This window comes from Lepisosteus oculatus, chromosome 1, assembly GCF_040954835.1.
Source record: "Lepisosteus oculatus isolate fLepOcu1 chromosome 1, fLepOcu1.hap2, whole genome shotgun sequence".
Classification (NCBI taxonomy): Eukaryota; Metazoa; Chordata; class Actinopteri; order Semionotiformes; family Lepisosteidae; genus Lepisosteus; species Lepisosteus oculatus.
Window position 1 is genome coordinate 72,883,355 of NC_090696.1, and position 23,396 is coordinate 72,906,750.

The 23,396-nt window shown below is 36.6% G+C and overlaps 1 protein-coding gene across 1 annotated transcript in view; it reads left to right on the top strand.

The window, feature by feature from the left end:
* The first annotated feature begins 3,037 nt into the window (after positions 1-3,037).
* Positions 3,038-23,396, top strand: part of galntl6 (polypeptide N-acetylgalactosaminyltransferase like 6) — a 295,980-nt gene continuing 275,621 nt past the window's right edge. The window contains exons 1-2 of the mRNA XM_015345359.2: positions 3,038-3,452; positions 3,898-4,169. Coding sequence (XP_015200845.1) covers positions 3,434-3,452; positions 3,898-4,169 — 291 coding nt within the window. The 5' untranslated portion in view covers positions 3,038-3,433. The remainder of the gene's footprint in view (positions 3,453-3,897; positions 4,170-23,396) is intronic.

A 23,396-nucleotide genomic window follows, 5' to 3' on the forward strand; every position in this document is an offset into this window, starting at 1 on the left:
GTTACTGTAATAAAGAATTAACAATTATAAAAACATAAAAGTCTGCAAATGTTCATTATTCATATTAGTGGTGCTCACCTGAGCCCTACTACATAATTGATCTTAAAACACAGCACAATCAGATCAGGATGATCTCGATGACTAGGTAGTTAAAATGTCACATTTCTACACCCATTACTCTGCCACATCTGCAGGTTACAGAGACTTTTTTAGACACATTCTCAATAAGAGGTGTAAGGAAAATTAATGAATTTTAGAATTTTCTAGCTCAAGCAATAAGAAAATTATGATAAAACTCTAAATCTACTGCTGTTTTAACTTAATGCATAACAAGGATAAGTGTAACATTTTGCAATGTTTTAATCTTTAATTTTAAAAACTGTACTGTTTATTTATAAATATTTACTTCAGAATATTGCATTGTTAAAAGATGAGTACCACAGAAAACCATAACAACCATAAAGCAAAGGGGAGTGTTGTCTACGATAGGAGTCACCCGAAGATGGTTCCACAGCCGAAATGTTGTCTTTCTTTTCTTCTCTTTTCAGCATGCCATAAACCTTTATTTGTTCCTTGTTCCCCCACAATATCTATCTCAAGTTCAGGAAAATAAAATATCAGTACTGATTGTCCTGTCTCATGGATCCATGTTTTCATAAATCCAAACAGTAACCTTAGTGCTGCTTTTATGTCAGTATGATTTTTCTTATTTTACGCCCAAGGGATTGTTACTTCTTTTTGCTTTACAGCTGCAGTCCCTGCACCACTAGGGAAGGATGAGGCACATCTTGGCACATACTGTACAGTACTCCTCTGCCTTGCACAGTGATAAGTGTCATTCATGCGTTCAATGTGCTCTGGCCTCCACAATGCCACACAGGTGAGCACTTTCTCTTGCACTGAGAGCACCTCAAGGTCTACAAGTGGCAGCTCAGCTATAAGCATGAGGTGTTCTGGCTTGCTAAAACTCATCTAACTCCGGTAACACGTGCCCATTACTTGGGGAACTGTGTTCAAGCTGCTAACAGGCAGGACAGGACAATGACCTAAGCTGTGTGGCCCGAGTACCTTTTCTGGTTGAGCCACTTAGGTGCCCTTCACAATTCTGAGTTTTTTTAAACCAAAGTTAACATTTTTAGAGGAAACAAAATACATACGGCAGGAATTTGCAACGAATATCACCAAAACAATTGGGGCTTTGACTCTGCCCTCATGTGTTCTGTGTTCTGTATTGTCACATTCTTCTCACATTTCTTCCTGTGCACCCACATCCTAATCTCACTTTCACTGGCATTTTGCCTCCCATCGCAGGAGTTCATTAAATACAGTATTTGTCAATTAAATACAGCGCTTGCATCCATCTAGTGCTATGGCAGAAGCAGCTCATAATCAGATCCAATAGCTGGGCAGGAAGGAATCGCTCGTTGACGAGTGGATTAATGAGGTACAGTTGTAGATCTAGACTATCCAATGAAACTTATCCCACGAGATTTGACATCTTTGCTCCTTGGGGTATGGAATCCAGCAGGGTTTCTGCAGTTATTAATTCCCGACCTTGTAAACAGCTCAGCACCTGATAGAATGTGTTAAAGGGAGCCTTTTCTGGTTGAACCCAGAGGACCTGAGTTAGGAATCCATGTTCCAGAATGTCCTTTGGAGGTAACCGGAGTCCCCAAGGAAGAAAACTGAAGAACATTCAGATTCCACACCGATAGGTCTGGAATAGATCTAATAATCAAAGAACAGGGAAACAGCAGAGCTAACCATCTTTATTAAATGAAAAAAAACTACTCTGCATATCTAATTTCAATCAAATAAATTCTATCAGATATTCCAAATTTCAGTGGACTTTACATATGAATACAGAATAAGAAATAAGAAAACAATATTCACATTTTAAAATAACCTCTAACTTTGGAGTACACGATACATTCACATTCAAGAATAAGTGTGGGTTTTTACTGGAAAGACCGATAAAGAAAATCATTCAACACCAACATTACGGAAGCACTTAAATTAAGTCAGGAAAGACATCTGTGATTCTTTCTTTCTAATGTTACGAAATACCTTAAACTTTTCTTTGTCATTAGAGATTTCTGTATTGCTTGAAAATTGTACTGTATAACGAACAACGGATAGCGCTTTTTCTTTGCAAAAATGACTTGCATCGGTAATATTATTCTCCGTCGAGAGATTCACATATCTTTTAATTAATGTAATAGACACAAAAGTTTAAAAACGTCCAGCATTTAAAAAGTTAACTGAATAACAAAAATAGACGCCTCTACAGTAAGTACCGCATATCAACAATAAAAGATACAGACAGCCATACAAATGGATTATTACTGTGTGGATTTCTTTTGAATAAAATGTTCCAAACGTAATAATGGATGATTGCAGTTTCAAAAACGGATAGTTGGACTGTTTGTTCTGACTTCGGGCTCTTAAGCATCTGATAAAACATTTTTTTCCGCCGCTACTGCATTTGCAATTTACTGATAAAATGATAGTTGTGGTTTACCAACAGACCACTTCAAACAATTACGCTTCACTAGCCTTCGTCAAGGGATGCAACCGATTGCATGTACTGTGCTCTACCTACTCTGCCTCTAATAATATACCGTGTTAGTGTATATTGTTGTGTGAAATCTATGCCTAAAAATAGTAATTCAGGTGAAATGCTAAACGGTTCTTCTGTTCATTGTGTCTGTACATTACTTACCGATTGTCTAGTAGCTTATGGCCAACATTAATTTTGCCTGACAAAGTCCACACATGTACTGTACAGTATATAAACAATAAAGCATTACACCACTTGTCATTTGGAGCGCCTATCAATGTACCCCTCGCAAACAGTACCGCATCTTTCTGGTATGCTGTAACTTAGCACCTTTCTGTACGCAGTCTTTACAAATACAACTTGTAAACCTAAATGCAACACTCGACCAGATGCTCTTCTTCGCTCACTGCTGAGCTGTGGAACTCACACGACGTGCTGATCTTCAGCGCTTCTGAGCTGGTGTGAATCACGGCTACAGTATGTACAGTATGTGATTTTAACGCTGTCCCACACCTCGGCTTTTTATGGGATCACTGAGCTTTCAGGATGTTTTCATGCTAATGTCTGATACACGTGGTTCACAACCGCAAGATCTGAACTGTGAGGTTTTTCAGAAAGGAAGGCGAGGAGGAGAGAAGATGCTATTTCCCTCTTTGCAAGAAATACAGTTCGTAGGGGGGGTCTCCTGCATCGTTTATAAAGAGCACAAATCGAACTCTATTTCCTTGATGTGCGTTTGTACCAAAAAGGGAGATAGCTTTGCGCTGGGTTTTTTCTCCTTTTTTGTGCTTTCTGGAAACTGAAAGACCCAAGAGGGCTGAATGGGAAACAATAATGAGAGACATCTAAAACACCAGCGCTTGATGTTACAACATGCAAATCTGGTTTAATAGTAAGTCGTTCTGCATGTGTTGTCTGGCTTAGTATAATCGCATTGCTTGCCCCTATCTGTTGATTCATTCATACTGTATATAGTGTACTGTCATTCGAGATAATTGAAACAGTATCATTAATGCAATCTATAGCAAGTGCAGAAATATTGCAATTAAAGAGGAGCATTGTTTCTTAATACATATACGTTTTAGCTTAGCATTCAAATTGCAGTATCTTAATTTATTAAGTGAAAAAACTTGTAGTGGTCTATTTCCTGCTATATTATCCTACACTACCTTAATTTGATAATTCTACGGATAAAAAGTGTAGTTTTCACTCGTTCGTTGTTTCTCAAATTCCTTTACGTCGGCGTGGTACCGTATCTGTGCAGTGTTCGAAAGTATTGGCGAATGTCTGAAAAGATGAGGAATTAATATGTGTTGAATGTGGTTTTGTGTTACCAGGTGAAAGTTTTCCAGTAGCTCTCGGGGGCAGTGGTTTGTCGGATAGTCCTAGACTTCAGAAGGAATATCACCTGCTAAGAACTGGCTTCACACACGGGGCGAAAGCTGGGAATTCGTTCCAGCGCCGTGTTTTCGCGATGAAGCGGAGGCAGAAGAGAGTTCTGCAGATGACCTTTCTTTTCATGGTGGCTTTGATTTTCCTGCCTAACATCGGTCTGTGGTCCCTTTACAAAGAAAAACACCTGATGAAGTCGCCAGAAGCTGGGGAGCAGGTAGGCGAGGTTGCACATACAGTACATAACTGTTCTCTTATCCGTCTGCTTCCAAGCCCACATCGTTTCGGGTCGTTGGCTAATACTGAAGTTTCTGTGAGTGAAATGCTCTACGCTCTTTTACAAAGACGTTTATCAAAGACGACTGCTTCTGCCTATAAAAAATGCCAGGCTTGAACAGAGCACAAAGGCTAAATTGTAACACACTACACAGTACGGTACGCTACATTGTATTTAATTGCAGCAAGCTGTTATTTGAGTTTAAGCAAACTTTGCTAGGATGCTCACGTTAAGCGCTGGCGTTCTTGTTTTTCAGAGAAAAGAGAAAAATGAATTTTACATGTATGAAAGGTCATTTTCAATAAATATTGTATCTGACGAATTAAATGTTTTTATGGAGGTATTGTTCACAGTTCTAACAGTTCACGTGTGTTGCCTATTGGCAGTAGCTGTACTGTATACTGTTGAAATCTGTTTAGACTGTTTTGAAGTTTAGTCTTGACTTGTAAATGTTAAAACATACTGTAGCATTACCTCTTAAACATTAGTGACGATCAGGGTGTAAACTGGAATATGAAGAATTTGTTGAAATGCCCACCGTAAATAAACAAAATGATCTGCTCCTTGTCTTTTGAAGCAAACCTTAGACATTTATTTTAATGTCAGGTCTAGTCTAGGTAAAATATTTTAAAACGTGCGTAGGCGTTACATCCTTATCTCTCTAATTTTTAATTAAAATTTGAATGATTCAAAGTTCTTAATAAAATCCCAACACTGACTTTGTTGTTGACTTTGTCAGGTTTTAGCACGATGTTGCAGCAGCCTTCTCATCTATTATGCTGGGCCTGGGTTCAAAGAGTCAGTGGGATAGAAGAGGTACTGGTAGACCTGTAGGTGGCGCTGTCCGTTGCTTTTTTTTTTTTACACCAGCATAGTATATCAACTCAAGACAGATTAGAAACGTACTATGGTCGTACTCTAGCAAATTTAATGTTGAGGTGATTCAAATCTGTGCAACCACTAACATTCCAAGGGCAAGAGAACAAGTAAAAGAAAATAAAAGGTTTTCAGTAGTGGGGAAGATAAACAAAACTTTGGAAATTCGCACTGATGATAGATGTGCAGATTATTTCGGATTTGTATTTATAATGTATTGATTTGTTTTAAGACCCATTTGATGAGAACATTTCTTCATGATAAAATAAACAAAAGGTCTCATACAGCTGACCTACTGACAGCTGCAGAACATACAGTACGGTGAGACACACAGTACAGTACCATGACTATATGAGAGAGGTGTTGAACATATTTAAATGTGGTTGTTTTCATTAACTGTGCTGTTTTCCAGTTAGGAGATTCAAGAAATGAAAACATTGCATTGGGACCCTGTGTGAGATTCAAAACTGCTGTACTTTCACAGAATTCGAATTTTAAGTTGACGATCCAAGTAAAAAAAAACATTAAAAATATTTTGCGGTAGCAGGCACTGAAGTTAAAAGTATAGGACTGCCTTTGTTTCTGACCCAAGCTACAAGGAATGTTCATTTTTGTATTAAAAAGTCTCAGGGGGTACTGTCATCATCATTCCAAAATAAAATAAGGACAAACAGTCACAAGTGGACATTCTGAGGAAGTGCTTCCTGGCTGAAAATAAGATGTTCAGTAAAGTAGCTCTTTACTCAAGACATTGTGGATGCCGGAATCAAGCATCCAGTCATATAGCCCCTGTTGTCCAGAGAGGCTACATCTGGATGAAATGTGGATATTTTATTTTCCACACATTTCTTGACAAGAAAGCTGGAATGAATGACATCCTCTTATTTGGAATCTCTCTTATGTTCTTCATATCTCAAACAGGATAAAGCTTTTGATTTCTGCTGTACAAGCCTTGGTCTGTAAGCTTTTTTTAATGTCCTGTTTCCTGAAATGTATAACATGAATGCCTTTGAGATGTTGGGTTATGGAAAAACGTCTTCTGCAGATGTAAAGATATCCGACCCTGTATGTCCAGCTGAAACCCTTATCAACTTGTAACCATACAAAGAGTTTTTATCATGACGAAAAATAATACTCAACCTTCACAGAAGCAGGTCATATCCAAAACAATTGAACAAACATGTGCAGGTAAAATTATTGGTTCTAATTGTTGATCGTTACTTGTTTTTAAAAAAAATATTTATCATAGGTTTTTGCTTTATTTTGAACAACTAATTAACAGTTTTTGTTTGAGGAGAAAGGCAGTTACGTTCAAACTTATTTTTGTGGTTGCGTGCAGCCCTGTATCACTGATGCTCTAAGGAATAGAGAAGGTACTGTATCGTTTTGAAACTTTTATTCTCTATTCTAATTTGCTTCAACCAATCATGTTAGGCAGATACATCATTTTGTCATAGTGCAAATGTCTATTAAGAGAAATGTTTAAACAGTATGTACTGTTTAGGGCTTTAGACCTGACTGACCCCAAAGTATTTCGGGAGATCTTTATTCAGTTGGTTTGCTAAATCATTTTCTGGAATCATTAATAATCAGAAGGTACTGAATGTGTTCTTGTTTCTCGGTAGCTTCTACTACATTTCCTCTCTCATACCTTTCCTTCTCTTTTTTTATTCCTTTTGAGCTCAGGGAATCTGGGAAGAATGTTCTCTTGAGGAATATTGCAGGTTCAAAAGAAATACTTTATTCTTCTTTTTTTAAAGATATTCATGGTATTGTTTTGGTTGCTGCAGAATTGCACAACTGAAAATGTATGTTTTGAAGCAATATCTGATGTATGCTTTGGTTTCTACATCTTTCCATTATCAGGTGGCTGCTTACTATACATTAGTAACGTGCACAGGATTTGTTTTACATGCAGCATACTGTACATTTGTTCATGATGTACTTTGTTGTGCATGTTTTGTGTTGTACTTTTAAATGTAATGGCACATGTTTGTTGCCGTATGATGGCACACCGGGAATCACTGCTGCACCGCAGCTCTGGTCCCTTGGTTCAAGCAGTGGGTAAATCTTCATGCCATCCTGCTGTGGATGATTAATTAAAACACTTATTCAGTAACTGGCAGAGGACTCGTTTCATTTGGGTTGTTTGTTTTCATTTTCTTGTGCATAGGAATGTAAAAATGACTGCAGGTGGACTTTGTTCTGTGAAGCATCCAGAAATATTTTAAGGTACAGTGTTTGCCATTCATTTTTAAAGTCTTTCTTTGGTAGTCGCACGGTTCTAACTGAAGGTCAATAAAAACCATGCTTGATTTGTGTTAATATACCTTCTTACACCATTGTCAATTGCCATACATTAGAATTTGTTTTTGTTTTTTTTCCGGGAAATGCCAAACATTTGAAATAACATGAGATTAAATTTGAAGAGCATGAAATGGCATGTAACTATGAATGAATCTGCTCCTCACATCTGTCCATTTATCCTGGTAAAGGTCATCTAACCCAATATTAATCATATTATTTTTTTGACCCCTATATTCATATGGGTATCCTATATCCTGCAGGATTTTAAGTACCCACATGTTTTGAATACAGGACCTGCTATGTGTGCATGCATGAATATACAGTACAATACAAACAGAGAGGAAACTTATCTGCACAGACTTTTAATGCACTACTCAATTTAAGCTTAAATTGATCCATACATCCCATTAGGAAAACCAAATGAATTTTGTTATTCTATATAATAATTTATTAATTTATAATACTTGGTCAAATGTCCTGTTGAAAAGTGACAAAGCCATACAGAAAATGAAAAAGACTAATACAAATGGAGCCCCACACATGTCCTAATGTGTTTACTGATATATTGACAATGGTTTTTGTTTTGTCTAGTCCAGATCAGTGTCTGAAAAATTATTCAGGCAATGACGTGAGTAGCTCTTTAAAAAGGGAATGTAAAAATTGCTGACACCTGCCAACCATGGTTGATGTCATATTGCTTTTAAGTCAGACATTTAAATGCCTTCTTCTGAGTGTTTTTCTGCTACAGTTCTAAAATGTGTTTTAAACTAGTTTTACAGTCAAGTGAGGGCAGATTTTAGAATGACAAGCCGATTAATAAAATACCTTTTTGTAGTCTTTCTGAAATTTAAGATGCAATGAGGTTTTACATACAAACGGATAAAAAGGTATATTACGGTGTACTTCACAATGAGAAATCCAACAGTTAATGTGAATTGATGCTGCTAAATGTATGGAAATATTTAATGTCTGTCTGCTTCACTTGGCTAAAAGGGTGAGACTAAGAAAGTGCTAAGATATGATGAAAACTCATACGCAATGACAACTTTCCTTGCCCTCAGGCTCTTACAACGTCTGAGCCTTGTCGTGCTTTTCAAAATTCTCAGGTCTTAAACAACAACCTTAAATAATTAATTTCTTTAAAATTTTAAAGTAATTGCTTACTGAAATGTGAACATAGTATTTATATCTTGAATCTAATATGATGCTGGGTTCTAAAGGTTTTTTTGTTTTGCTTAAGACGTACGTATACATAGAGGGTTCAGAGGAGAACACCCTTGATTCAACTAATTAGATAACCTTCCTTTCTGGTGTTGTCTGCTCCTTGACCCTCCACAACTTCATCCTGACCAGGCTCTGACACAGCATGTTGTTACCCCTCTATCCAAGTAGGATACAGTCTAGATAAAATACTAAAAATGCTCATGACATAGCTCTCTCGTTTCTTATTCAGTCCTTCTTGCATTGTTTCATTTTGAAATGAAAACGAATACATTCTCCAAATACAGGTGCACAGCTAAAACGACATTACAGTCAGAGTTGTCCATATGACCCCTTCTTTCTAAGAAAGTTCCAGTTTCTCTCTTGTGACCAAATTCTTATTACCTTACCTTACAGCGGTTTACCCTAAAGAAGAAAAGCACACTGGCAGTACATAAACATTTCCACTGATTACTTATAGAAAAAATGGACATCATAAATCCATGAGAAAAATCAAACTTAATGTAACGAGGCAAGACATCCCATCTTGATCTGCATTCTTTGGCTGGTTGGGCAAGTCCATGAGGTCTCATAGAGTTATTAAATAATCCTCTAGCTAGTGCTGAAGATCTCCCCCTCAGGATGGTCATTTGGGGATCTTCACACATGTCACACAAAACAATCCTCACGCAGATGGTAAATGAAGAGATGCTGGCTAATTCCTGGGTTTATTGAGATTGAAAAACAAACAAAAAGGTTTTATGGAAAACGATATAGCTCACTTGAGCCCTGCCTACACACAGACAGCATCCTGTCTTAACTCAGTACAAACACTTACATGTACAACATGTGGAAGTGGCTGCCACCCACGTGCATTTGGTCTACTGACATTTTGCTTGCTGGCTTACTGATCACCATTGACTCTACTAATAATCCCTTTTATAAAAACACCATGTGAAAACATCACAGTTTCCAGTCAATCAATGATAAAAGTCTGCAAACTATTTACTATATTGTGGGGACATGATACTGTACAGTGCCAGCATGCGTTGGATTCCTCATTCATAGTTTGCTTACATGTGTCCCATTTAAAACTGGTTTCATCAGGTTGTTTTGTCAGCTCTTCCTTTATAGTTTAACTCCAATCTTTTCGACCATGCCAGTACCTTCAGGGTGGTTTGGTGGGGAGCATATTTTATGGTGCTTCATACTATACCTGGCAGAGATATAGTGAGAAAACTAGTATAGTGTTGCGAATGCTTTTCAGGAACCTCAGCGATGTACAATAGCACACGTAATTCATAATTCATATTCAAAATAACACAACAAAACTCAGTGTAACATTAAAATATACCATACATTGAAAGTGATGGGGAAATTATTAGCTTTATGAAACTTTTGAAGCTTTAAACAGATGCAGAGTCTCTGATGGACCTGGCCAGTGAGCTCCACAGATGTAGTGCTGCACAAAGACAAGACTCAATTCTTCAAAGACTCTGGAGTTCTGGTTTGTTCTTGATAGTTTATGTTTGTCATAAAAAAGAAAACTAATAAAATAATAATTATGATAAACTTGATTTTATATGGTGCCTTTAAAAGTGGCTTCTCAAAGCGCTTTACAGGATGACAATAATAAATAAGAGGAATACAACAATAAATAAGGAGAATACACAAGATAAGACACAACTACAATATATAGAGGAGACTGTGGATGGTGGTACTAAGAAGAGCAGAGGGGTGAAGAATGGAACCAGTTAAAATACAAGTGAAAAAAGAATGACGATGTATTTGAATAACTATTAGATATTACTGGGAAAAATAATGTTGAAGTACATTGATTCTTTTTAGAATGAAAGGTTATAAGGGTATCAAATAAATTTAAAAGCCTATCTCTGGGAAATTTTCCACAGCTACCACAACAAAACCTTGATCTCTTTCAGTGTGGAGTGCATGTGCAGCAGGCAAGCATGTCATATTGTGAGCACTTGCCGATGACTCATTCCTCCTGGAAATCATTCTGGGCAGTGATATTAAAGGTTGCCTTGACTGCTCTTTCCGATGAGTCTGTATCCACATTATGGTGGAACAATTACGGTTTCAGAGATCCAGAATCTTTAATGTACCTAGCATTTTCTTAAACTTGCTTTTTGATAATCCCTCTGCACAGAGACTTTCAGCACAAAATGTTTTATTTATACTGTATAATTAGGAGACTGACCCTTTTACTTGTGCTATAACTGAGATAAATATACTGTATGTATAAAAAGTTGTATCTCATAGGTATTTAATTTACATCAAGGATTGTTTCACACTCCTCTTTTTGTTAAATACCTAAGGATGTGTTATCTGTGAACAACATGATTCTGTGAATTAGTATCTGAGAATGAGGGTACTAAGATAAGTGGAGAGCACTAAGAACAGGTGGTACTAAAATACACCCTTTGGTGACATTTATTTATTGCCTTTCATTAGCTTTTCTCACTTTCCCAGTGCTGATGATTACGAATCTTGTAGAATTAGGTTGCTAATGAGGCATAAAATGTAATTGTGTAACATAATTGGTCAAGAGGAAATTCAGCTTGGTCAAAGTTGGTCTTGGAATGTGTTCTGATAGCATTACTACAGTGTCTCCTTGAAAATATTACATTCATAAATTAGTTCTATTTCATTTTTTCTCCTGGTCAGCACAGTACTACCCTTCAGTGTAAAATACTGTTATGTGGGGTAAACAGTCAAAGGGTGTTTGTACAGTCTTGGTGTCTGTCCTTATAAAACTTCTATATTAGACAAGTTCTCTTCTGCTACAGTATATCTAGCACTATTTGAAAAGCAGCAAAAGTAATAAAAACATGTAGAAAATAATATAATTATTATTAGCCATACAGTAAAATTTTAAAGATTCATTTGAATAAAAAAGTTCTCTGCATGTAAATATTCCTGTTCTGTTTGGCTGTACATAGTTGTTTAGATTTTTACATTAATGTTTCCTTTACACATTTTTAAACTACAAATACAGCTCTTTTCCCATGTAACACTTATAACATTTAAACATCATTTAAATATAGAGATGTACTGACATTTATTTTTCTTAGTCAATTCTTAAATGTGTACTTTAAAACTATCTCTAAAAATCAATGATTTTATTTACCCCTTGAAAACTACTTCTAACTTTTTTCGTTGGGAAATTTTTATTTATTTTAGATATTTGTTTTCTAATTATTTCCACTTACTGGGTTTTAACCTGGGTTTTGTTTTTTTTTTTACTTATTCTGTTTCACAGAATGTATAAACAGTAAAAGCTGGACTATTTAATGTGAACTCACCTCTGGTGTTGACCAAAGCTGTCAACATCAAATGCTTCCTCTAAACACGAAGCTCACACATGACTTTTGAAGTCTGACAATTCAGTGTAATGTGGGTGGAGGGTTTGTCAGTGAGATGGGGATCCAGCCTTCAAAAGCTCAGCTGTTATTAAAATGCAGTGTTTAGACTGTGCTCTTTGTACATGAAGTTATAGGAGGATGCCTAGCAAAAAGAAGGTTGAAATATGATTCAGATGTATTTTGAAAAGCCACGTTACTTGTTGTGCTCATTTTTGTGCTTTAAAATATTCATGACATACAAAATAACTTCCATTGTTTTTTTATTAAACAAATGTGACTTGGAACATGTAGATGACAAACAACTTTGCTGAAATTGTGGGGGAAAAAAGTAATTTAGGTATTTGTTGAGACACAAAAAGTAACCATTAACCCATGCTTGATATGATGTACCGAATCAACTGCAAATACGTCTTCTTTTAATAAGACTGGACCAACAAGCACTTTTTCAGAATTAACAATAGTCTTATTTTGTGTTCCTGCCTGATTTATGACTCCCACGTATTACTGAATCCTTAATCCTGTATAATCAAAGTAAAAGATCATTACAGTTTTTGTTGACACGATGCAACTACTCTGATACAATCATGCTTGTGTGTACTGTATATACGCAAATGCAAATCAAACCAACATCAGAGCACATGTTCTGTAATTGCCTTAGGGGAACAAAGAGGTTAAAGTTTCTTGTAGCTGTATTAAGCTAAAAAAGACCTAACGTTTTAGTAAAATAATTGCTTTGACCATTGTGTGGAAATAAAGCAGTACATACTGTATGCACTGTACAGTATGTAGCCTAAATGCTGTCAACATAACCTTCCATATTCTCATTTGACATTATTTTCTGTATTATAATCCTAAAGGGAATGAACAAAATCTCAAATCTCATGCAGAGGCTGGGAAGTTGTTGAAAATGTTAGCTCACTTTTGATTATTTTTTTAATCTGATGCACTGCAGAGTATACTCAAACTGCCCTGTGCTATTACAACGATGCAAGTTTTCATTTACAGTACCTAAACTGCAAAGCTTTGCTTCTGTTCACATTTCCTCTGTATCTCTCTGGAATACACAAACAATGAGGCCTCTTGGATAAACTATATGAAAATAAAAGTGATGTAGATCTGGCGTTTTATCAGAGTTTGAAGAGAAACCTTTAATTTGGAAAACAGTGCCTTAAACTGGTATTTATAACATCTGGGCTTGAAGTTCTAAAGTTTCTTTTTTGTTGTTTAATCTCAGAAGCAATCTGACAACTGATGGTATATTATGGTATAATGTCTTAGTGCTACTAATGATTAAATGCCTTACTTCATTTAAATCTTATTAAATTATAAAAATAGCAAGGTCTGTTAGATGGACCAATTTAAATCTTATAATTGCACCAGTATGCAAAGCTACAAGGGTCTGAGATCTTTTGCATTAATGTTATGTGGAAAGCACCTTTGTTCCTTCCATTTTCATGAAAAATGCTTGTTAAATATCACAGATAACTCTCGCATGTATGGCTTCACTATTCATTATTATCTTAAAGCAGCAAAATACTGTATATTTTCCATAATATGAAACAAAGTACTTCAGGGTGGTCTTTTTGGTGTTAGTTCATGGGCTTCTCCTTTAATAGCAGTGTGGGTTAAGAGTTAGTCATTCAAGAGTACTCCCTGTCAGACCCAGTTGACGGTTCATGATCTTGTTTGGAGTACAGTCTTGAATTTTTGGCTATGTGGTATACTGTGGTATTGCTATGTAAATTGATGGTATGGTTAAGAATGCATACAGTTTTCGTATCTTTTCTTATTATGGCCAACTCATTGTAGATGTCAAATCTATTACGTTGTTGTTGATCTTTAATGTTGAGCATACCTAACAGGTGTGTAAAGTATAAAGTTTTTTTTATATCTGTGATTGCAGATGAATGTTTTAACATGCATTGATTTTTAGGCTGCTTGCCATCACAAAATCATCTGTAAACAGTTTGCTTATTGGACCCAATGTTCAGCTCCATAACCGATCTGCTTGAATTCAGAACACGTATACTTACTGCCACAAATATTTGTTTAAAATTTAGAATCCCCAATTATTTCTTATTATATACCCACCTAGTTAGCTATTGTTGCCATGATCTGAGATTTACATCATACAACTCCTGTACTGCACTGGAGAAAGAGGATAGGCATGTTCTTCTGATATGCCCATCTGTCACAGCCATGTGTCTTTTGCTGTGAGCTCCACAGTGCCTGATGGGAGCAAGCCTACTGATGCCTATCAAGAGCTGCTATTTTGCTAGAAGGAACTAACCTTACCCCTAGTATTGCTGCTGGGTGCCTCTTGCCCCTGCATAAACCCTTCATTTATAATTTATACAGTGCTTTTGTGCAAATATTGAAGAAAAGAGAAGAGTTTTGTGACAAAAAAACTATCTTCAGATGAGGAAGATGGCAATCACACTGTCACTGACACTACACTTAACCAGTGTGGTCCAAAATCACAAACTTATGATGACCATGAAGTAAAGTCCAGGATTTTATCAAAGTCCTTTTTATGTAAAACAACAGGAAAACAGGACTAGGAAACCATCCACCATGCACTGTGCATAGCAAACAAAAGCTTAATCGTACCAATGTGAGACTGTGGTATTGTAAATCCTCCAATAATTGTCAATGTCCCCTACTGTGTCTATTTACAATTAGAGGTTATATAGTTACCTCTAGTGGTAGGTTAGCAACTGCTGCCCCTTCTTAAACTGGCCAGGCAACTACAGCGACATAATATTTTTTTCATATAACAGAGAGTCAGATACTTTCCAATTGCTCTTCAGATACCAGTCTTATGCAACCAAGTCACATACAGTACCTTCCTAGTACTTCAGGTTTGTGAATAAGCTTTTCATTTTAATCATCATCATAATGATTATATGAATTTAAAGCTGGGTGGTCACTGTATTCTCTGGCCACAACCTAATGCAAATGTTAGTCCGTTCCCACATCAGGTGAGGTGCATTCACACAAAATATACAAACGTTGTCCTAGTAGAGAGATGTGTTTCCTTCCGTTGTGTAGATCCTACAGTAGATGCACATCTCTGCAACTCAGGGTTAGGGATATACTGTAAGGTTCTGCTGCCATGCATGTTGCAGTTGCTATTTCACAGTGGGCCATGGCCTTTTTGTGCAACAGTTGGTCAGCACAACAAAGGACAGAAACCTTTGAACACCATGCAAATTGGACAAAAACATACCGTAGTAAAATTAATTTTCTGATGGCATAAATTATTGTGTATTGACTGATTATAGGACAGGGAATGAGAAACATGAGAAATGTACTTAAGGTACTGTAACTACTGTGCTTAGGTGTTCAGCATTATGGCTTGACATATTGTGTCCTTTAGAGATTACGAGCAATTGAAATCATCCTCCCTTTGACACTTTGTGCCAAGCCTTAGAAATCTGTTCTTTTCAGTAAGCTAACTTCAAAGGACCTCATTCTTTGAAGTTAACTAGAGCAAATGCATTTGTGTTGGTCACCCATCTTGAAACGGCAAACCATCACAAAAAGATTTGTTTTATGGGTTTGGTGCTTTTAATCACTTTTGATGCGTATTGACACAAAGCTTTGCAATTTAGAAGTTGTTTGATGTATTGGCCTTAGCACCTTTTTTATCTCTTATCTTAGATTTAAGCACTTTTTAAAAGTACAAATTCATTACTAAATATTTCATTAGGCTACCATTATAGGAATATTTCCCATTGTGTTATCAGAGTTTATTAATTTCCAAGTCTATGAGAACCTTTTTTATTGCTCTTGGATTACTTTTTATTCAGCATCTGAATTATGTTCAATGTGACCTATGCACACTACAGTAAGTCAATCAGGTTAAAATTTAAGTCACCTGATTTAAGTTCATTTTAGTCAGTTGATTTCCTGGGATGTACTGCACTTGGTCTGTAAGAATATACAGTTTAAAATGTTTAAAGGTATTTCATAAGCAAGTTTACCTTAGGTCTAAAAATAAAGTTATTATATTAAGAGGATATATTAAGCTGTCTTGGCTAAAGATATTTGTCATGGGAGCAAGCAAAGTACTTTGATGTCACAGACATCCCATGAAGGCTGTCTGGACTTTAACACATGAGCCCTTTCACTGCTAAATGACAATAGATGCTGAGGACAAGTTCCTAGGCTTTCAAAATGATGTGTGGAACATTTGTTCTTTTGCTATACAAATTTCATTAACCAATGAATAGCTTTTAGAACATGAGCATTTTTTAGGAACAAATGAGCTGATGATCTGTGTTAGCACAAATTATTATCTTTAGTGGTGTTCTGATTGCAAACCTGGATTGCATTGCTTTAACTTCAGTCATAATTCAATATCCATTTTTAGAACCACAATTAGTTTTTTCTTGAAGGTCATTGTGCAGACACTACCTCAAGGTGGAACCGTGGGAAAGGCAACTGTGACCAATTGAGCCATAGTGCAAAATTTCTCAAACTTCACACATTAACATGTTTCACTTCTGTTGTCACTCCCTCTCCCCACACTCTCAAACCCACACACAGAATAAGTTGGCAGTTATCTTCCAGGACGTTGGTCATGTCCGATTGAAAATTTGCTATTCCCTTCCCTGTGGAGGTGTTTACTGTATGAAGGATCTGTGATCACAGCAAATGGTACTGCACTGTACATAAATTTAATACCATTTTCTGAGAAGTTGTAAAAGTTGACAGTAAATGTTTCATAATGAATACCTCCGGTCTTAGCTCTCTGTTAATTATAAATACTATTTAAAATGAAGTACATCTTTCCATTTTCTAACTGCTTAATTTAATACAGCATTGTAATTCCCTATCCCTGCAAGCAATGGGTACAAGATAGGATACACAGTGCGTTGGACAGGATGCCAGTCACAGGACACACAAACACACACACACTTGCACTAGGGCCAATTAACCTACCAATATATCTTTGGACTATATTTGGACTTTGAATATATCATGAATAAGGGCAGAACATACAAAAAATGGTGTGAAAGAAAAATGCAGTCACTGCAAACTCAAATTTATTTTGTGACTGGTAATGATAGCGAATAGGTTGTGGTCACTGAATCTAAGCTTCTTAATGTTTTTTTGTATTTATAATTGTGTTTTCTGTTATATAATTGTACCTACAGAGTAGACTGATAATGTTAAGATCGTTCAGTTGATCAGTGCTAGATGTGCGCAATGACATCCTATTCTTCAATTAATTTCCTTGCCATGTTTTTAAGTTTTAAGAAGAATTTTACAGCTCTGTCTTGGGAAGGTGTAATAATCTGGTATGAGGTTCTGTGGATTAAGTCTAGCAGGACTAGACTTGCAAAGCCTTGGTAGGAAAGATTTTTTTTAGGTGAACTTGGCGAGCAAGACATCTGAATTATGGTGACTTGTGGGAACTGACTAAATCCTTTTACTAGCAGGAATCAGGAAATTCAGTATTGCTCCATTGTAAGAATGTTCAGACTTTATTTAATGGTGGTCTTTTCACAAAATTAGTGATCGTGCTGTTTGATATCATGGGTTCATGAGTCCTGGATGAGCTTTAGACATTACTTGCTCATACCTGTCGTAAATTGACTGTAACTGAGTTACCTTAAATAACTTCGTTCAGGGTCTCCCTAAGAACATAAGTACAATTATAGCCTTAGTAAGCAATTTTTTTTATTTTTTTTTTTACAGTAGCTAATTGATCCAAGGAACTAATTTAGTCATTTCTTGTAGGAAGCCGGGATGTCTGTTTTAACAATGTGGCTGGGCAGCTTGTTCTGTACACTTTTGAAAAATATGCACATCTTACTTGTAAATGGACCTCCACATACAGTAGTTTTCACTTCTGTGCTGTTGGTACTGTATGCTTTTCACGGTCGATTCTGAAGTAGTGATGCGGTCGACAATGTCATTGCATCTGAGAATTTTGAAAGCTTAATCACTTCCCTTCTTTGTCAGTTTCAAGAAACAAAAAAATGTTCAGTTCTTTTTTTCTGCCAGTTTATAAGATTTCTTTCAGACCAGGGGGGTCTTGTACTCAGAGACCAAAAGAACTGACTTTTTTAGTATTATTCTTGAGGCATTTTAGTTGAACAATGTGTCCAAAGTGACTTCTGCAGAACTTTTAGTACTTCTCCCAGAGGTGCCTTATGTCTGATTTGTACTGATCCAGGCATCACGTGTGAAAAAACAGTAGCTCTGACAAGAGCATGCTTGTCATGGGATAGGCTGAGATGATTAAAAACTGGCTGTTCTAACTCCACTCTTTCAACAGCTTTTGTTCTATATTGTAAGCTTTTTTAGAGTCATAATGCACAGTAAATGTGTAATGTTTAATTCTGAAAAGACTATTTTGTTCTGAAATGAATTATGCTGTAGGATAATCTTGTTAAAAAAATCTTCTGTGCAGTTGGTAAATTGGTCAAGTTTTCTGAAAGCAATGATCACATGATGATTGGTGCAAAACCATATTTTGGATATAAGTTTGAATTAAATTTGAACCAGGCCCTTGTCTCTGTATTAGTTCAGGTGGGTAACTGCGTCAGCATGCGTAGGCTGCAAGTAATACTGTAGGTTTATTTCATGCTGAAAAAAAGAAGAAAGAGAACACAACATTTCGGCCGTGGAGCGTTCTTCAGGTGTCAGTATACTGACACCTGTCTCTATATACCTTGTCTCTGTATACCTTGTCTCTATATACTGTGCTGAAATGTGGTAGTTTATGGTCTACATCTATGCTTGCTTCTGTGTATAGAAAAGTCATCCAGGGATGTTGAGAAAATAATATGAGGCAGTTAAATTTCATAGGTATAGAATGTTGATGCGATGAATTTATCTTTATTTCATATTATCACCAGTATTTTGTTTAGTAAAGACTTTCAGTAAACATGATTCCTTAGAGGTGAGCACAGAATTAGTAAGGGCTGATCCTCTTTTTGCAGGCAGATCCAGTGTAGGCAGCTGTAGCTAATCCAGAGCTCCATATCACCAGGGAGACTGTCAGTAAGTTTATTATCAGCTATGAACAGGTGTGGCTTCTTGGTGCAGGCCGGCTGGCCACAGTGCTGTGCTGTGTAGTGAAGCACTTGAAGCTGGTCTCAGAAGCAGCTGCTAGATGGAGTGTCTGGTTTATACAGGAGAGGGCTCTGCACAGCTCCGCAAGGAGCCATGAGCTAAATGCGTGCTCGGGCAAATGACCCTTCAAGTATTCCGTTTAATTTCTTTGAAAATCTTTTCAATCTTTGTAAAGTGGGGCACAGGGATTGTGTTTGTGGTGTTATAGCCATTTGTGAAGTATAACTCGGCAAGAGCTCACTCAACAATTAAAACCATGTGTTGAAACCCCAGCTTTTTTTGCTTTTTTATTACGTTGCCTGTTGTGACTTCAATACAATATGAGAGGTTGGGTCACCTCAGGACGGTGCATATAACGCAGCCATCTGCTGTGCCTCATGAACAGGAGATTGTAATAATACTGGTGGCAGAGAGAGATAAAAAAAATTAAACTGTTTTTCAAGCCTAGGAATCAGCAGGATGTGACCCATTTAGTTTTAGAAGCAAATATATTTCATTTCTTAACTTCTCTTGAAATAAAAAATCTTCACAGATGGGGAGTCTGTACATAGATCTGTAATCAATAGGCCAATGTAAACCAATGCATCTTGACACTGGGATACAGTAAGTTATCTAATCATTTTTGAGCATCACCAGAATCATCCATTTTATTCTGACAATCAAGTGTCTCATGTAAATGAAGAGCTATATTTTAATGTACAGTACCTAGCCAGTTTGGGATTAACACATTTTTTAAGAAAATTATTTTTTTGGGACGAAATGAAGCATGCGGATCTGAGTCTTCGAAATGCCTACTTCTAGAGCCATACATCATCTAACACATTACAATCTCCTTTCTGCATTGCAGGAGAGTTTGCACTGATGGAGAAGAGCAGTGCTATCAACCAGCAAACATGTCTGGAAATCGAAAAAGGGATCCTGAAATGACTAATATCAGCTCTGCCACTTGTGAGCCGCTACTAAGGGAATTGTGGTCACAGTCAACTAGTGTCATGAACAAAAAAGTGACATACTCAGTGAAACAATCTAATGCATTATTCAAGAATGGTATTCTACATTTAAGAGCTTTTAGTTAAATTGCAAAACTTTTTTGGTAACTTTTTGGTTGCCTTGTTAAAGACTTCTGTTCTTTGTATTGACTAGTTAGATGTCTACTGTAGCTCTTATTTATACTGAAGTAGTAGTGTCATGCCTTATCTATTTGGTTGTATCAGTTCTACTGTTGAGAAGTTCTCATGAGCAGCCTACTGTATCTCTTCAGCACATAACTTTGAGAGAAGTTATTGAAACCGAGACTGCAGATTTACATTTGTCTTCTTTCTTCCTAAAGCTGTCCCTATGCTGACTCAAATTTTTTTTTTAAATGGTCAATTCAACTGATTGTTGCCATCATTTATCAAAATCAAACAACCTTTCTTCATGTAAAATAAAATTACATTATAATAGTTACGTAGGAAGTAGAAGATATAGCAACAGAAACTTATTTTGAGAATTTCTCTTAGGAAAAGATTACTATTACTGAACTTACCATAGCACAATTAGAATTTTAAATATTCAAAATCAGTCTTTAAATTTTTATTTTAGCATCCTGAGAAGAGCATTGATGATGAAAGCAAGAGTTTCTGTAGTTTACATACTGTCGGTCCCCAAAACAGCACTAATCCTAATCTGAGCTTTACACAACCACAGAGAGAAAGCAACAAAACATTTACCCTTGATCGCAAAGAACGACTAATGAATGACTGTTTATTTTATGACTATAAAGGATTTGTCTGTTCATAGTAGACTGTAAAAAGTTAATCTGTTACCTTACTGTAGGTAAATCGAGTCATATTAAACTGAGGGTCCGCAAGCCCGCACAAATAAGAACAATTTGGAGACAGCAATTAACCCAGTCCACAGCCTGTCAGTCTGTGTTGGTTGCCATGGAAACATGTTCTGGCAGGAAACCTGTATGTTCTGAGGGCAGTTTACAACAATGCCTATCTCAGGTGGTGCAGAATATTCCAGGTCTGCTCTCAGATACTCAGGGCTCTGGAGTAGAGTTTGTTCTCTTGAATGTGTTCTGAACTTCGGCTCTTTAGCTTTACATCCCCTGCCCAGATTTCTCTTGGACTCCCAACCCTGCTTTGTTACGACCTCGACTCTTGAAATTCCCCTGCACTCTGCCTCTAGTCATGGACTTGGCTTGTTTCATGATTTGTCTTGGATTCCCCTGGTGCCTTGCTACAGTGTCTTTCAGGCTTGGACCTTTGCTAGTTTGGTTAATGACCCTGGACTGACTGTAAAGTGGCGACTTTAGGCAGGCCAGATTGTGCACACCCAAGTGAAATTTTGCCAGGCCACCAGGTTTTGATACCCCCACTTTAACAGACAGTGCCATGGCTTCTTTAATGTCCAGCTCCTGTCATCATCCTGCTGTATTGGTGAATAGAGCTTTATTGCCCCTGGTGATTTCAAACATTTGGTCATATAAAGAAACAACATTCAAAACCATGTATTACTATTTAATAACTAAATTATAGCTTGTCCAGTGCCTAATTCATGCCTTATTAGTTACAGTTAATCCACATGGTGCATGTTTTACATTTTCCTTATGGAGGATTTTGGTGTTGTTAAGATCTCTCTCCTCTCGCTTTCTCTATAACCATTAAAAAAATGAAGAATTTTGAACAAGTTTTAAATTAAGAGGAATTCAACAATACCACAAAGTACTACTGTACATGCATTATTCTAGAAATAACACACTGACTCCAGTTTTGCAGACAAATAGTCAATCTGAAACCTGCTGAGCGCTCATTTGCAGGAGAAAGATCCAGTCAAGATTGTGTGAGGACAAGTGCCAAAACAGTGGGGTAGCAGATGACTTTTTAAATCCCATCAATAGGCCAACGTATTATGCAGTTGAGACCTGATTATCAAAGCACAACAAGGTTCTGATTGGAAACACTTAACTTGTGAATACACAGCACCCCAATTAGGAACTTGTTGTACCCTGGAAAAAAGGCAGAGAAGCACACATAACAGCATTTTGTGCTGGAAAATGTGTAGTTAGCCATAATTTGAATTGAAAAGTAGCAGTTGTATTGTAGCTGTTATATTAGGATTTTAACCCAATTAACAAGAGTTACGAATCTGCAAGAAAAATAATTGCCAGGAGTGTTTTACAAAATAATGAAAGCAAAATTATTAGAGGATAGAGAATGCTAAAATAATGAAGCTGAACCAGGGATAATTCTCAATGTCTAAGGCTATGTGCAATCAAAAGAAAGTTGTAAGTTTTATTTCTGATTAATTTACTGTTCCATGGTTTTTTGCCAAGGTATTTGAAAAGTTAATGTCACATGAAAATACTGGTAGATTTTAAACTACTGTACTAGCATTTTCTGCTGTTGCACAGTATGTACCGTAAAAGAAACAAAACAGTTTTTGCTGACATTGAATAGTTCACTAATACTTTTATTTCATGGTAATGTTACTGCAGCACTGCCCTTTTGTGTAAATATTGTATAATGCTTCTCTGAGATGATTACTTCTGAGCTCCAGTGATGCTGTTGTGACTTCTGTAATACTGTACAAACATATGAATGCAAATAACACCTCTTACTGCAAAATACATCCCTAAAATTGTCTTGTGGATCTTAAAGGGCACCCTGAATCAATCTCCTCTTGGTGATCAAAAAGAGATTTGGAATGTGCACTTTGATCAATGATGTATTTTCTTCGGCTTAGCTATGTCAAGAATGGCAAGCTTTCCTTTAAATATACAAGGTATTTGTACTTTTATTTCACATGCTGTAGTTTCTATTTAATGGAATAAAGTGTTAAATTTAGTCAACATGAAATTGCTCCAACTGTCATCAAAGTGACTGAAAAGTAACCCAGAGAATATTTTGAATCCTGAACGACCTTTTTCTAGGGTTGGCCACAATGACCTGTCCCTTCCCTCCACTCATCTCAATACTAAAACACTTCTTTCTGTAAGGGGGTGACAAGAACCAAACTCACTGTTCTAGTCTCACAAGCACAGGTCTCTTCAAATTCCCACCCTCGGGCCCCAACTGGTAGGTTTTGTATTTTTTTTTTCCATCACCATCTCCTCCAGGCCTGGAAGGAAATTTTAAATAGTGACCTGTAAGCAGATAGGTCTAAAGCTATTATTCTGTAGATCCTATGACATTTGAGGAACACAATTACAGAGCCCTGCAACAGTGTCAGCTGGATCTTACTGAATTCAAGAGTTGTGAACGTTTCATCTTATATAGTATATATGTGCACAATAATTCAATATGAAGCATCTTTTAATCTGTCA